Source organism: Xenopus laevis, chromosome 2L (assembly GCF_017654675.1).
Source record: "Xenopus laevis strain J_2021 chromosome 2L, Xenopus_laevis_v10.1, whole genome shotgun sequence".
Classification (NCBI taxonomy): domain Eukaryota; kingdom Metazoa; phylum Chordata; class Amphibia; order Anura; family Pipidae; genus Xenopus; species Xenopus laevis.
Window position 1 is genome coordinate 31189198 of NC_054373.1, and position 15225 is coordinate 31204422.

General features: G+C 39.1%; 1 protein-coding gene across 1 annotated transcript in view; it reads right to left on the minus strand.

Moving 5' to 3' along the window:
* The window catches only part of cpd.L (carboxypeptidase D L homeolog), a 45332-nt gene that overhangs the window by 18960 nt on the left and 11147 nt on the right, over positions 1–15225 (minus strand). The window contains exons 3-6 of the mRNA XM_018246080.2: positions 9968–10110; positions 5018–5187; positions 3060–3418; positions 1530–1721 (exon numbers count right to left, since the gene is read on the minus strand). Coding sequence (XP_018101569.1) covers positions 1530–1721; positions 3060–3418; positions 5018–5187; positions 9968–10110 — 864 coding nt within the window. The remainder of the gene's footprint in view (positions 1–1529; positions 1722–3059; positions 3419–5017; positions 5188–9967; positions 10111–15225) is intronic.

Genomic DNA, 15225 nt, shown 5'->3' on the forward strand with positions numbered 1-15225 from the left:
ATACGAGATAGGGTCTGTATGTTTGTTCTTAAAGGGGAAAGAAACCTAGTCGGCGCAAACCCCCCACCCCCCACCCGTTTGTTGCCCACCCTCCCTCCTCCCCCCTGGCCTAACCCGTCCCGCTGGGCAAATGCCCCGACATCTTCTTCCACGCGATCTTCTTCCTGCTGTGAACGGCGTTTTGGCACATGCGCAGTAGGATCATTTCGCCGGTACGGATCTACTGCGCATGCGCCAAAAGTCACACGCATGCGCAGTAGATCGTACCGGCGAAATGATCCTACTGCGCATGCGCCGTTCAAAGCAGGAAGAAGATCGCGTGGAAGAAGATATCGTCAGTGAACTCCCTGGACTGGACCTGCGCAGAAGGGTAAGTAACAAGTTAGGGGCATTTGCCCAGCGGGACGGGTAGGCCAGGGGGAGGAGGGAAGGTGGGCAACAAACGGGTGGGGGGGTGGGGGGGTTTGCGCCGACTAGGTTTCCTTCCCCTTTAAAGAAGAACTAAACCCCCTTTAGCCAAAAATCCCCACTGGCCACCCTCCCTGCCTCCCCCTGCACAGTCTTACCCCTGAATTGTGTCCCCTGTAGGATTACTGACCGCACATGCAGAGCAGCGGAGCTCATGAGCGCCATCTTCGGTCTTCTTCATGAAGTGAGTGTCGTATTGGTGCATGTGTCGTTGGAGCAATCTTCCGGTCCATGACAATTGCGCATGCACGAAAGGAACGTAAATTTCCGAAGGGAAGGAAGAAGACCCGAAGAATACAGATTCAACGGAAGATGGCGTCCGTGAGCTCCGCTGACTCTGCATGTGCGGTCAGTATTTCTAGAGGGGCACAATTCAGGGGTAAGACTTTGCAGGGGGGAGGCAGGGCCAGCGGAGGGAGGCCATTTTTGGGTCAAGGGGGTTTAATTCTCCTTTAAGTTGAATTTGTATGTAAGTTGAAACATACTGTAGATTTACTTATTAAATGCAACTTAGACAGATGTCTGTCTAAAGGTGGCCATAGACACACAGATCCGATCGTACGAATCGAGGATTCGTACGATTTTCGGATCGTGTGTGGCGTGTCCCGACTTCTTTCGTCCGGCGGAGATCGGTCGTTTGGTCGATCGGTCAGGTTTGATTTTGACCTGACCGATCCCGCCGGAACCCAGGGCACATCGTAATCGGAACGTTCGGCCATGCGGCCAAACAATCAGATTACACCCGATATAGCCATGTTTGTTAATGGCATATCGGGGAAAGATCCGCTCGTTTGGCGATGTTGCCAAACGAGCAGATCTTTGCATCTATGGCCACCTTAAGACATAGTAATTATTTTTACCTTTCTGTGCTCTGCAGTAGACAACACATGCCTGAGGGGGATTGAGGCAGGTGGTTTATTAAAGCTAAATGCTAATAAAGGTCAAGCAAACCATAGTTTGTTTCTGTAATAGCCTTTGTTTGTAAGTATGAGTTGTATGTAAGTTGGGTGTATGTAACTCGAGGACTCCCTGTAGTTCTTTGCAAAAGATCTTGAAAATACCTTCTTCTGCCATCTCGTATCCATCGGGATTCATAGATGGCATGATGTGAATTCTGGTGTTCTGAACCAAATGTGTGACTTCTGGGTCAAGGTTATAATTCTTGCAGAGGTACTCAATGAGGTTCAGAAGTAACTCCCTCCCAACAACCTCATTGCCGTGCATGTTTCCAATGTACTTGAACTCTGGTTCACCTGAAAACAAAAAGATCATTAGTTGCACTTGTGCCAAATTGCTAAAACATTTTAATAGAGGTCGATCTGCTTTAGTACATACATCATTAATGCCAGGATCCTTTTGGGTAAAACTATATAGTGTATATTTGCACATTTATAGAGGAATAGCTACATCCCAAACTTAAAGGAGAAGGAAAGCTACGGAGGCATTTTATTGCCAATAGATTAGCTGCAATAGTGCAAACTAGAATGCTATATTTATTCTGTAGAATGTTTTACCATACCGGAGTAAAAAGCTCTAGAAACTCTCTGTTTGTTTAGGATAGGAGCTGCAGTATTAATGTGGTGTGACATCACTTCCTGCCTGAGTCTCTCCCTGCTCTGGGCTCAGATTACAGTAGAGAAGGGAGGGGTGGGGGGAGAGGAGCAAACTGAGCATGCTCTTGCCCAGGGCAATGAGGTTTAAGCTGAAGGTAGGAAGTCTGATACAGAAGCCCATGTGTACACAATAGAAGGAAAGAAATGTTGTGTTTCTTTTGACAGGGGACTCAGAGCAACATTACTTTGGGGGTTTACTGGTGTATTTAGATGAACCTTTCTGATAAGGCTTACTTAGTTTTAACCTTTCCTTCTCCTTTAAAGGGAGCTGTGGGAGGAAGCCCTAAAACAGATACCCGACTTAACTATATCTATCAGAGATACATTCAAATGAGATTCCTAAACCAAGTATATCTCACCCCATACAGGATTTCCAAAATATACCCTTCAGGCATCTGATACTTGCGTAAAATGTGAAGGGGACATTGGTTCTTACATGCATGTTTTTTGGCAGTGCCTATTAATACAGGGCTTCTGGAGAGACATTGTGTGTTACATCTCTGATGTTCTAGAATTACCAAGAATAATGTCACCTCTAATGTGCCTGATTGGAGTAGAGGAAGATATGGACATCAATAACCACACCAGACTGTTTTACCTTCAACTTTTTTATTATGAAAAAAAAAAAAAATCATTCTCTTGAATTGGAAAGAAACAGTCCCCCCAACGATACTAGCCTGGAGCAACCCGATTAACAACTCTTTGCCCAACCAGAAGCTGACGTACTATGCTAAGGGTTGCCCTCAGAAATTTGATGCAGTCTGGGGTACTTGGGTGTCTTTCCAAAAAACATCCCACGGGATGTATGCAAGGATAAATGGAAATATTTACTGTTAATTCCTTCCCCCGCCTCTCTCGGTTCCAAATATTTCTTTTCTTGCTTCTCTTCTTTACTTACAACTATTGTTGTTTATAATTAAAATGCAAAAATAAAAACTTTAAAAAAAAAAAAAGGTGAATAGCTAAACAGGCTCTTACCTGGTTCATGATTGCCAGGGTTGTCTGATATTTCCATTACATAAAGATCTTGCTGCTCCACAGACTTGCCCACGGAGTAAAGATGTGTGATACTTGGGTAATCGTTTTTGTATTTCTGCAAGAAGATCTCCATATCAGTGTAATGGTGATGCCGAAAGTCCCGAGGCTGGATGGCTAAGCGGGAAGTTGTAGTGGTGTCTGTTTTCACGCGCAGTCCCTCCGTTGTAGGACTCATACTAGTAGTTGTTTCTGGCTTCATTTTTGATTCTGGAATGAATACTGTTGGGTGAAGGGAAAATGCAAGCGAAGTAGCTGGTCCTTGTTTTACGTCCACGTCAACTAGAGTTTCTGTCAGGTACCTGAGATAAATATATGTATATATATTTATAATAGCTGCTTATCTGGGCAGAACAGAACCATATGCCCATTTGTAGTCTATCATGCAAGCACAGAAAGCCACTAGAACTCTTTCTGAAGGAAATAAAGCAACTTCTTCCAAACATTAGAAATAATATTCAGTGCTTTTAGTCACGAAGCACCAATTGACTGTTTTTATAAATATTTGCGTCCTTTAAACTTTTGGAAAGTAGCACTGCTTCCTTCAGCTCTAATGAATTACACACAAGTGCACGCATTGAAACAAGGGAAACCTGAAACTATCGCCAGCCTCAACCTGTCAATCAGAATTTTGCCATCACTGTTGCAGCTATTGGTTGCTATGTGTTACTGCCTATATAAACATTTGCCCAGTCTTTATAAATGTGCCACTGGACTATTAGCCCAAAAATTAATCCAGCCCTAAGTATTCCAGGAGACTGGATTACAGTTTGCAAAAAATTCAGTAATCGAAGACCTCTGAAGGATTTAATATTAATTTACATGCATGAAGTTTTTTTTTTTTAGCTGTAAGGCATAAAACATGCATATTTTCAACAAATAGGCTAGAAGAGCAATGTCAACGGGGATGGGATATGAGAAGTAATGGGTGACTGTCTATAGAGTTATAGATGGTTCCCAATCTCAGCACATCTGTTATTTATATGATGCTACAGTTTTTACCAGAATGATACCCCGTTAGGTACTGTGAGCTTCTTCTATTCATTATATAATTTGGTGCTTCAATCAGATCTTCTCTGCAGCTCATGGAGTTACTGAGGAGAGAATGGGAGGGTGGAGCAGGAAGACTCTTTGCAAGCACCATGGCTTCTATTTAGATTTTCACCACTTAAGACATTATAATGCAACAGGAAGGATATGGGAGGACATACGGAAGCCTGTGGCCAGCCAGAGAAATCAACAGTTTAGGCAATTGAACATGCATCTCTTGGAAACTAATCCTGCCATTTCATTTACCTCTAAAATGTTCTGCCTTTTTTTGTTATTGGTTTTCATTTTTTATTATTTGTGGTTTTTCATTCATTGAGTTTTTTTTTAGTTTTATTCAGCAGCTCTCAAGTTTGCTTTTTCAGCAATTTGGTTACAAGGGTCCATATTACCCTAGCAATCATGCACTGATTTGAATAACAGACCGGAATATGAATAGGAGAGGGCCTGAATAGAAAGAGGATTCATAAAAAGTAGCAATAATAGCACATGTGTAGCCTTACAAAGCATTTGATTTTAGATGGGGTCAGTGAACCCCATCTGAAAGCAGAAAAAAAGAGTCAGAAGAAGGCAAATAATTTAAAAACCATTAAAAAAAATATGAAAGCCCATGAAAAAGTTGCTGAGAATTAGCCATAACATACTTAAAGGTGAGCCACCCCTTTAAGGGTGAACCACCCCTTGAAATGCCCTTATATAGGTCCTCTGCCAAAAAACGAGTTTTTGCACAGTGGAAGAAAATTCTAAGCATTCAATAAGTATCTCCTGGCTCTGACTTCTGAAACAATGCTGCAAGCCAGTTGATTAACGAAAATTAAACCTGCAGGAAACCTAAACTTCCAGTGGCAACTTACCCTGCTCCTGAAGCAGTGATGTTGTACAACCCAGGAGCTAACAATCTCTGGAAGTTCCCCAGCTTGCCAGTTGTAATGTTATGATCAATTCCTGCCACGGAAATAACAGCATTCTCAATACCTTTTCCCGTGACAGAGTCGGTCACAAACCCCTTTGCTCCTATATGCACCTGAACATATAAAGAACACAATATGGATCAAATATAAATTACCAAAATCATGTGTCTCTATTAATTGTAAAAATGTCTAGTTGTACAGTATTGTGTTTATATTCCATGCAAAACAAACAAGCATGATAAATAATTTAAGGTCACATGGAACAGTAAACCACCAGTGTAATCTTGTGAAAATCAGAGGCAGCCAAAGTGCCTTTATCCAGCTGTAGTAATAAAAAGATTACACAGGAAAGGCACTAAAGCAGCGCTGTTTAAACTTTTACATATAGGGAGTCCAATATTTCTAACGTATATAGCATGTTCGGGGAATTAAATTAAAATGATGATTTTATACAGTGAAGTCTATGGAACCTTTGGGCAGACTGGGGACCAAAAAATCTTTTGGAGGGCCACATCTGGAATGCAAACCTCCAGTTGGACAGCTCTGCATTAAGAGAAAAAGTGACAGAAAGGAATCTTTCTATCATTTTCACCCAATTACAGCAGTGATCAAAATACCCTAGGAACCCTTTCCTTGCAAGTAAAATGGCTAAGTAAAGGCATTCCTGTGCACTTAATTTTTTCCTCAGCCTGAACTTAAAGGGGAACTATCGCAAAAATGAAAATGTAATATTCGCTTCATCATACTGAAATAAATGCAATCAATTAAAAATTCTGTACCGTTTCTGAAATAATCAAGTTTATCTTCACTATTCCTCTCTCAGCATCAGTTTCTCTTCATTCTGTCTTAATTCAGGAGTTGGGTGTCAGATGAATGATCCAATATATCTTATAGGGGGGCTCCTTTTGCCTAGAAGATGTATTAGAGCTCACTCTATTAAAATCACCAGAAATCCTGTCTCTCTACATGCAGAATTTGTGCAAAGGGCAGTTATTTTGTTAGATTTTGTTTGTACTGGAATCCGTTATTTGAGTGAGCTCTAATTCATCTGCTAGAAAAGGAAGCCTCCCTATAAGATATATTGAATCTAACTGTCAATGACTGACACCCAACTCCTGAATGAAGACAGAATGAAGAGAAACAGACGCTGACAGAGGAATAGTGAAGATAAACTTGATTTTAGAAACAATACAGAATTTTTAATAGATTGTAATATTAGCTTTGGCATACTGAAATAAGAAACTTCCTAAATACAATCAATTGAAGATTATGTACCGTTTATGAAATAATCAAGTGTATCTTCACTCAGTATCTGTTTCTCTTCATTCTGACTTCATGCAGCAGTTGGGTGTCAGATATTCATTGACAGTTAGATCCAATATATCTTATAGAGGGGCTTCTTTTGCCTAGAAGATGTATTAGAGCTCACTCTCTTAAAATCACCATAAATCCTGTCTCTCTACATGCAGAATTTGCATATATTTCGTTAGATTGTGTTTGTACTGGAATCCGTTATTTGAGTGAGCTTTAATTCATCTGCTAGGAAAGGAAGTAGATAGCGAAGAAGCACGCGCTCCATGGGCCAGTCGATGTAATTAAAAGTCTTTATTCAAAAAACAGCTAAAACAATGAAACCTTACGCGTTTCGTATCCGAGGATACTTACTCATAGTAAGTAAGTAAGTATCCTCCGATACATAGTATGAGTAAGTATCCTCGGATACGAAACGCGTAAGGTTTCATTGTTTTAGCTGTTTTTTGAATAAAGACTTTTAATCACATCGACTGGCCCATGGAGTGCGTGCTTCTTCGCTATCTACATTGAGTTACTCCCCCAGCTACGGGTTCGGGGCGCTGCAACCGGGCCACCTAATATCTTCAGTGAGTTTCCACCTATACAAGATTGCTGTTGATAGTTATGATTTGAATGCTATATACTGGTCAAAGCTACACCCCGCTACGATAGACCCAGGGTTGATACACCTGGGTCCTACTCTGCGCTGGGTGAGCCGTTAACTTTATTATACATTTTGGGGACTAAGCGGATGTTTTCTCTCTGTATATAGTTTAACTAGGAAAGAAAGCCCCACTATAACATATATTGAATCTAATGGTCAATGACTATCTGACACCCAACTCCTGCATGAAGACAGAATGAATAGAAACAGATGCTATATTTAGAAAGTTTCTTACTTCAGTATGATGAAGCTTATGTTAACGATTTTTTCATTTTTCACAATAATTCCCCTTTAAACCTAAAAACAAAGGTGCTAATGATTGGAAACATGTTTCACTTTGCTTATTGAAAATCCAAACCAAGTGCAAATTTTCATGTCATGTGGCACAAGTCGGACAACCAACGATGTTTCAAGATGGTGCAAATGGTAAATGCTGCTCAAATTTGAATATTCAATATTTTCTGAGGATTTGGTTGAATCCAAACACAATGGATTTGTTGCATCTCGAAAGCAGAAAGCAATATAACCCAATCAATAAAAGCTAAGTTCATCTGGGTATGTTGAAAAATGCTTCTTTCAAAACAGTTGGTGACTGAAGACATTTGGCAACAAAATAAAGATAATGAAATAAATATATTTTTCTATGTATATTGCCAATTAGACATCCTGGAAAGATTTGCTTTTATATATAAAACCACCCACAGACAACACATTTAAGAATCATGGGTGCGTCTCCAATTTGTCTTCTAATCCTTCCCTTTTTAGTGGCATACCATTGCAAATTAAAGAAAATATGGCATGTAGGAGGATAAAAGGGCTACAATTAAAAAAGGTGGGCAGTGCAAATGATGGTATTTAGGTTATGCGCAAGTAAAAAGATTTACATTATCTAAAAGGCATCCATATGCCATAATTATAGTGCTAAGATTAGCAACATTCATTTTTTAGTTAAGGAAAAAAGATTAGCAGTATTACATGGGGAAATTATATGGGATAGATTATCTTGCAGTGTAGCCTAATCTTTGAGCAATTAAGAGATCAGACATCAAGCCCTACAAGCATGGGTTAATTCTGGTGACGTGTCCCTGCCTGGAATTGCAAATGTGACATCCTATAGTAAATACAGCATCACAGTTTATGGCAGTGGGACACAGAAATATCCTACTAGCTAAAACTGCACTTCTGTTTCCATTTTTTAACTCTCTTGTTTTTTTGTGATAAAAGAATCATGTCAATAGCCCTCATCCAAAGGCAACTTAGTGGCATTATTTAAATGGGGAAAAAAGCGGAAGCTAAGCAGAGCTCATGAAGGTAGTACAGGTTTGGGATCTGTTAATCGGAAACCCGTTATCTAGAAAGCTCAGAATTACGGTAAGGTGGTCTCATGTAGACTCCATTTTATCCAAATTTTTCTAAATCATTTCCTTTTTCTCTGTAATAATAAAACAGTAGCTTGTACCAAGCAAAACCAGTCTATTGGGTTTATTTAATGTTTACATGATTTTCTAGTAGATTTAAGGTATGAAGCTCCAAATTACAGAAAGATCAGTTACCCGGCAAACCCCAAGTCCTGAGCATTCTGGAAAACAGGTCTCATACCTGCATAATTTTGATAAAAACTCCTAAATGCGACAGCGGGGAAAAGCTGCAGCTACCACTGGGGTATTGTGTAAGCAAAGGCCACTATAAAGCAAAGCGGATGGAAACTTCTGCATATACATTATTTTTTTTATAACCAAACAGAGATTCTGTGCCAGTTAACAGTTAAAAGGTCAACACAGCAGCAAGTTAAATCACAGCTGTCATTGCCACTTAAGTAGCAGGTTACAAGCTTGTAAATCTGAATGAAGTGCAAACAGCAATGTGGTGTTAGGAGACATTAGTGTACATACATTTATGGAAGGGATTCTAGAAGTCAATATCGGGTGTTTGAATGCCTTAGGGTTAGGCCACACGAGCAGTTTCTGGGAGATTAGTCGCCCCAGCGACAAATCGCCTCTTCTTCTGGGGGACAATCTGCCCTAACTGCCTTCCCATTGCCCTCCACCGGCTTAAAGAAAATCGCCTGCGGCAATTCACACACGGCACTTCGTTTTCCGAAGTCGGCCGAAGTTGCCTCACAAGGAAACTTCAGGCGGGTTTGGAAAACGAAGCGTCGTGTGTGAATTGCCGCAGACGATTTTCATTTTAGCCAAATCTGCTCATTTGGACTGACCCATAGGGTGTTATTTACTAAGCTCCGAATACCCGAAATCCAAAAAATTCGATTTTTTTTTTTAATAAAATTGGACTTTTAAAAAAAATCAAGAATTTTTCGAAATTTATTAAACACTGAGGGCTAAAAAGCCCCAATATAAAAACACGGCATCTCAAACCTGTCGAGGTTGCATAAAGTCAATGGGAACAGTCCCATTGATTTTTGGTTGTGTTGGGGGTTTCGGGCAATTTCCCTATGTTTTCGGAGCTTTTGGGTCAAAACTCCGAAAAATTTGTAGATTTCGGGGAAAATTCACGAAAAAAAAATTGAAAATCTGAGCTTTCCCACAAAGCAAATTTTCAGAAAAATGTAATAATAAATAAGCGTTTAAAACCCGAGCGTTAGGTCAGAGTTTGTAGCAGCCGATATTGAGATAAATTCGGACCTTGATAAATAACCCCCTTAGTGTTTGAACGACTTTTATTAGAAAATTCCAGTGTCAAGTGGATGACTCCAAGACACAGGCCTGCTGTGTTTTGCTTCTTTGTTTGCTTTTTTTGGTCCACTTTTGAGCTGCAAATGAAGCCGCACCCATAACATACAGTCTACTGAAAATACTGGTTTGGGACAATTATCCCAAAGTTCACATTTGTGCATAAGATATACTAACCCTGCGTGCACAAATAAAACAGTTTATCTTGTTTTGGCCTATAGAACACAAAAGCAGGCAGGCTCTTACCATTTCTATGAATGTGATGAGAGACTCTCGGTTGTAGTCCCACTCCGTGGCAAGTTTAGATGCAGGTGGATACTTGCAGCAGGACAGCTCAAATGTTACCTCAAAGCAGTTCCCCCATATATAATTATAATCCTGCATGCCACCTGAAGAGAACAAAATCAATCAATAAATCAATAAATAAATAAATAAAAAGTATTATACACAAGGCCATTTCTGTAGCAAAAAAACCTGAGAAGGAAGAATGCATAAAACAACAATAATGCATGAAAAAATTGTTCTCATTTAAGGAACAATGAAGGATCAACCCAAAATACACTGCAATGGTGATCTCAAGTGAAACTTCACAGGAAGCAGATATTTTTCTACTATTCTGATGCCCAGTATGATCCTATCTGTTTGAAAACATGCTCCTGCTTTGACTTTATAAGAAATCTAGTAGGTGGAAAGAGTTAGTGGGCCACCATACGCACACACAGATCATTCTATAGTTTCCGCCAGGGTTATCTGAACGGTTATGGCCAACATAATCGCCATCGCTAGTCGCTACTGATAAAGCTGCATGAAAAAAACTGTGCCCAGGAGAATGCCGAGGTTCCATTGTGGACACAGTTCCTTCTGCTCCTGCTCAAACCAAATAAAATCATATTTATAAAGTTTCATTTTCAAAAGCAGCAGGATTCACTGAAGTGGACTTCCTTTTTTTCTTTTTTAAACTTTACTCCCAGTTGCACTAATTTGTTGCGACATCGGAAAACGTGATAAAAGTCTTGCAAAATGGTTAAATCCAGTGTTAGCCAGTAAGCAGCTATCCATTACTGCCAACACAAAGCTTGGCTTATACGGATAGAAATTGTAGGTCACGGATAGTTGGTTTTATATTATATACAGTATAGATCTGGTTTACTTCTGCCATAACAAAGCAGTTTTAAAATGTAGGCTCTGTCTGAATTTCAGTTACAGCTATGGCACAAAGCACACAGGAGATCTCTATCCATCTGCCATCAGTGAATTAAAGAGGTAGTTCATCTTCAAACAACTCACCAGAAATAATGACTTTTTCCAATTACTTTCCATTATCTATGTGTCACCGTTTTTCTAATATTGAAGTGTAAAATGTCATTTTTCACCTTTTAAAGCAGCTCTGGGAGGGGGGTCGCCGACTCTGTTAACTGTTTTAAATGAATACTTGAGCAACAGAGAGTTTATATCAAATTAAGCGCCATATTAAAGAATCTGATCAAACTGAAATATTTTAGCAAATATTGCCCTTTTACATCTCTTGCCTTGAATCACTATTTCGTGATGGTCTGTGTGCTGCCTCAGAGATCACCTGACCAGAAATACTACAACTCTAACTGGAAGAAGTGTGGAAGCAAAAGACAGAACTTTGTCTGTTAATTGGCTCATGTGACCTAAAAGTAGTTTGCTTGGTTTGTTTGTGTGCACCGTGAATCCTATGTTCCCAGGGGGCAGCAATTCTTTTTTAAAATGGCAGTTTTCTATTTAGGATTACCCAATGGCACATACTACTAGAAAAAAGTATATTACCGTATATACTCGAGTATAAGCCGTACTCGAGTATAAGCCGTCCCGTTTTTGCGCTTGACCCGAGTATAAGCCGAGGTAGCGTTTTTCAGCATATTTTGGGGGCTGAAAAACTCGGCTTATACTCCAGTATATACGGTATTAAGAAAATGGTTTATTTACATAAAGCAGGGTTTTACATATGAGCTGTTTTATGCAATACATTTTTTATAGAGACCTACATTGTTTGAGGGGTATAGTTTTACTTAAAGATATTTATATCGGCTACCGATAAGATCTCTCCATGTATTGCCTATCTGACTATATCAATGGGGGCTGTCACTACTAACATAACATAACTTTTGTAAGACTGCTGTCTGTGATTTAATGGCCAGAACATAAACTAATCTGTTCTTCTTACTACTTCATTAAATCTTAATGGTTAGTGGTAGGTTGGGAGATTACAATGTCCAATCGTTCTGACATATGTCGTCTGACATAAGGATGTACTGTATATGCACATCTATGAACAACTTAGGGTGGTGGCACACGGGGAGATTTAGTTGCCTGCGGTAAATCTTCGGGCGACTAATCTCTCTTAAGTGCCTTCCCACCAGCAAGAATGTGAATCACCGGCAGGATACATAAGCATCACTTCGGTTTCCCAAAGTCGCCTCCCAAGGAAACTTCAGGCGACTTCATTATTAAGCTTTTTATTCAGCAGCTCTCCAGTTTGCAATTTCAGGAATCTGGTTTCTAGGGTCCAACTTAGCCTAGCAATCTTGCATTGCTATGTATTAGTGGTTGGAATATGAACAGGGGAGAACCTGAATAGAAAGGAGTAATAAAAAGAGGAGTAATAAAAAGTAGCAATACAAACAAATCTGTAGCATTAAAGATCATTTGATTTTTAAATGGGGTCAATGACCCTCATTTGAAAGCAGGAAAAAGTAGGAAGAAGGCGGCAAATAATTCAAAAACAATTAAAAATGAGGACCAAGGTTGCTTAGAACAGGTCATTCTTTAACATACTAAAGTTAACTTAAAGGTGAACCACCCCTTTAAGTGTATAAATACAACTACAGTACATTGGCAGGAAGGAATCCTTAGTATATAATTCCTATGCCATGGCTTTCAGTATACCAGCATGCTTTAGCCCAAAGAAAGTGCAGTGGTGCTTCACCAAGGGATCAATGCAGATGTTCCCTGTCCACAAAGCAAAGCATTGTGTCCAACAAACAATGCACAACTGTTGGGTAGTAAAAAGGCCACTTTGTACAAGATTTATCACAATTAGTTCTCTGTTTTTCTGGAGACACAAACATTGATTACTACACTGTGCCATTGGTTATCCATTAAAAGTAAAACAATTTGCGCAACAAAAGAAGCATATTAAATGCATCAAGATTCCTATGTAACTCACAGGAAGGGATTTGTTCTGTCTAAGCTGCAAGAATGTAGTGCAAAGAGGAATTTTGGCAGCTTTGTGCTATGTACTTGGCACCTCGGAGCATGGCCTCCCAGACACCCGAGACCAGGACAGGTTCCAACCTGGATTTTAAAGCAGAAAGAAATTTCTAAGTGGCAGCATAAAGTCATAAAAAAGGGACACCATGATGGCAAAGCTGTTGTTATGCATCATTTTATTCGGTACTAATATACCATGGTGTATTCAGCCCTAAATAGCTTTAAAGGAATTGTTCAGTGTAAAAACAAAAACTGGGTAAATGGATAGGCTGTGCAAAATAAAAAATGTTTCTAATATAGTTAATTAGCCAAAAATGTAATGTATAAAGGCTGGAGTGACTGAATGTCTAACATAATAGCCAGAACACAACTTCCTGCTTTGCAGCTCTCTTGGTTTCCACTGATTGGTAACCAGGCAATAACCAATCAGTAACTTTCTGGAGGGGGGGATACATGGGTCACAACTATTTACTTTTGAATCTGAGCTGAATGCGGAGGATCAATTGCAAACTCACTGAACAGTTATGTCCCATATGGCCTCCCTTCAAGTCACTGTAACTCAGTAAAGAGCTGAAAAGCAGTGTTCTGTTCTATTATCAGTTCAGGGAGATTAGTTGCCCCGAAGACAAGGAGAGTTGTCGCCGGGCGACTAATCTCCCTGAATCTGCCTGTGTGTCACTGCCCTAAATGTGTAGCCTTACAGAGGATTTGTTCTTTTAAATGGGGTCAGTGACCCCCTTTGAAAGCTGTAAAGAAACAGAAAAAGGGTAAATAATAAAAATATATATAAAAAATAATGAATTGAAAAGTTGTTTAGATTTAGCCATTCTATAACATACTATAAATTAACCCTTTAATGTGGCGGTGTAAAGAGTCTGTCTATTAATTGTATTTAAAGGGCCATTCTTTGTATGAAAAAAACTGCATGCTGAAAATATGCATCAAAGGCTGAAAAAAAGTCATGGGAAGCAAGATTCTGCAAAAGTTGGCTAACAGGTATGTTACAGAGTAGCACTGCGTACACGGAAGAAATCACCCGCTACAGGATTAGAAATTAAACTTGGGTATGCATAAGGGGTGGGTATGTTTAATTATGCCTTTGTTTGCCCATTATAATTTTGTCCTCTCGTGTATTTGCACAGCCCAAGAAAGAAAAGCCGTCTCTTGTATGCAAATATTTGCCATATGGGTTTATTTTTTCATAAGGTATTTTTAATCTAGTAATATCTGTTCCAGACTGTTAACGACTGTTAAATATGGGCTGATCACACAGCTGACATATCAAGGGGAGAAGGGCACAAGTCTTTAGTGGAAAGGAGTGCACGGAGACCTGACAATCCAAACAGACAGCAGTGCAGGGTTCACGTGTCATGTTTTTTATTTCCCAAAATACACACTAGTTGTGTAAACTGCTACAATCTACTACGGTGTATGCAATCTTTAATGGAGAATTTACCAATTGAATTAAACATTAGTACATGTATGGGACTGGTTATCCAGAATACTCAGGACCTAGGGTATTCTGCATAACAGATCTTTCCATAATTGGGATCTTCATACCTTAATATGTCCAAACGGAATGTGAGGGTCTCCAAAAGATACGAAAAGAAAAGTAAAAAAGTAGAAAATTTATTAGGACATGATAGGTATCATGTCCTAATATAGATTTTCTACTTTTTTACTTTTGTTTTCGTATCTTTTGGAGACCCTCACATTCCGTTTGGACACAGTAATTTTGACTTTGCACCTTGGGACTGAGGTGAACTGTGAGTGTTTTCTCCTTCATTCTTTACTTCAATTGGTATTTTTTGTTCTAATACTTTTTCTAAGTGGTACCATATTTATTTATTTTTATGTGGCAGTAGCACTAACCTTCGCTTCTATAATCTTCATACCTTAATTCTACTAGAAAATCATGTAAATATCAAATAAACCCAATAGGCTGGTTTTGCAATATCTCAGTTTGGAAGTACAAGGTACGGTTTTATTATTACAGAGAAAAACTAAATTAGTTTAAAAAAAAGTTGTGCGTTTGTTGAATAGATAATATCTTTGTTTTACAAGATACTTTAGATTACTACAGATATGGGATCCATAATCCGGAAACCCATTATCCAGAAAGCTTGAATTATGCAAAGGCTTCTCCCATACACTCCATTTTATTTAAATAATCCACTTTTTAAATTTACTTTTTCTATAATAATAATAATAATAATAATAATAATAATAATAATAAAACAGTAGCTTGTACTTGATCCCAACTAAGA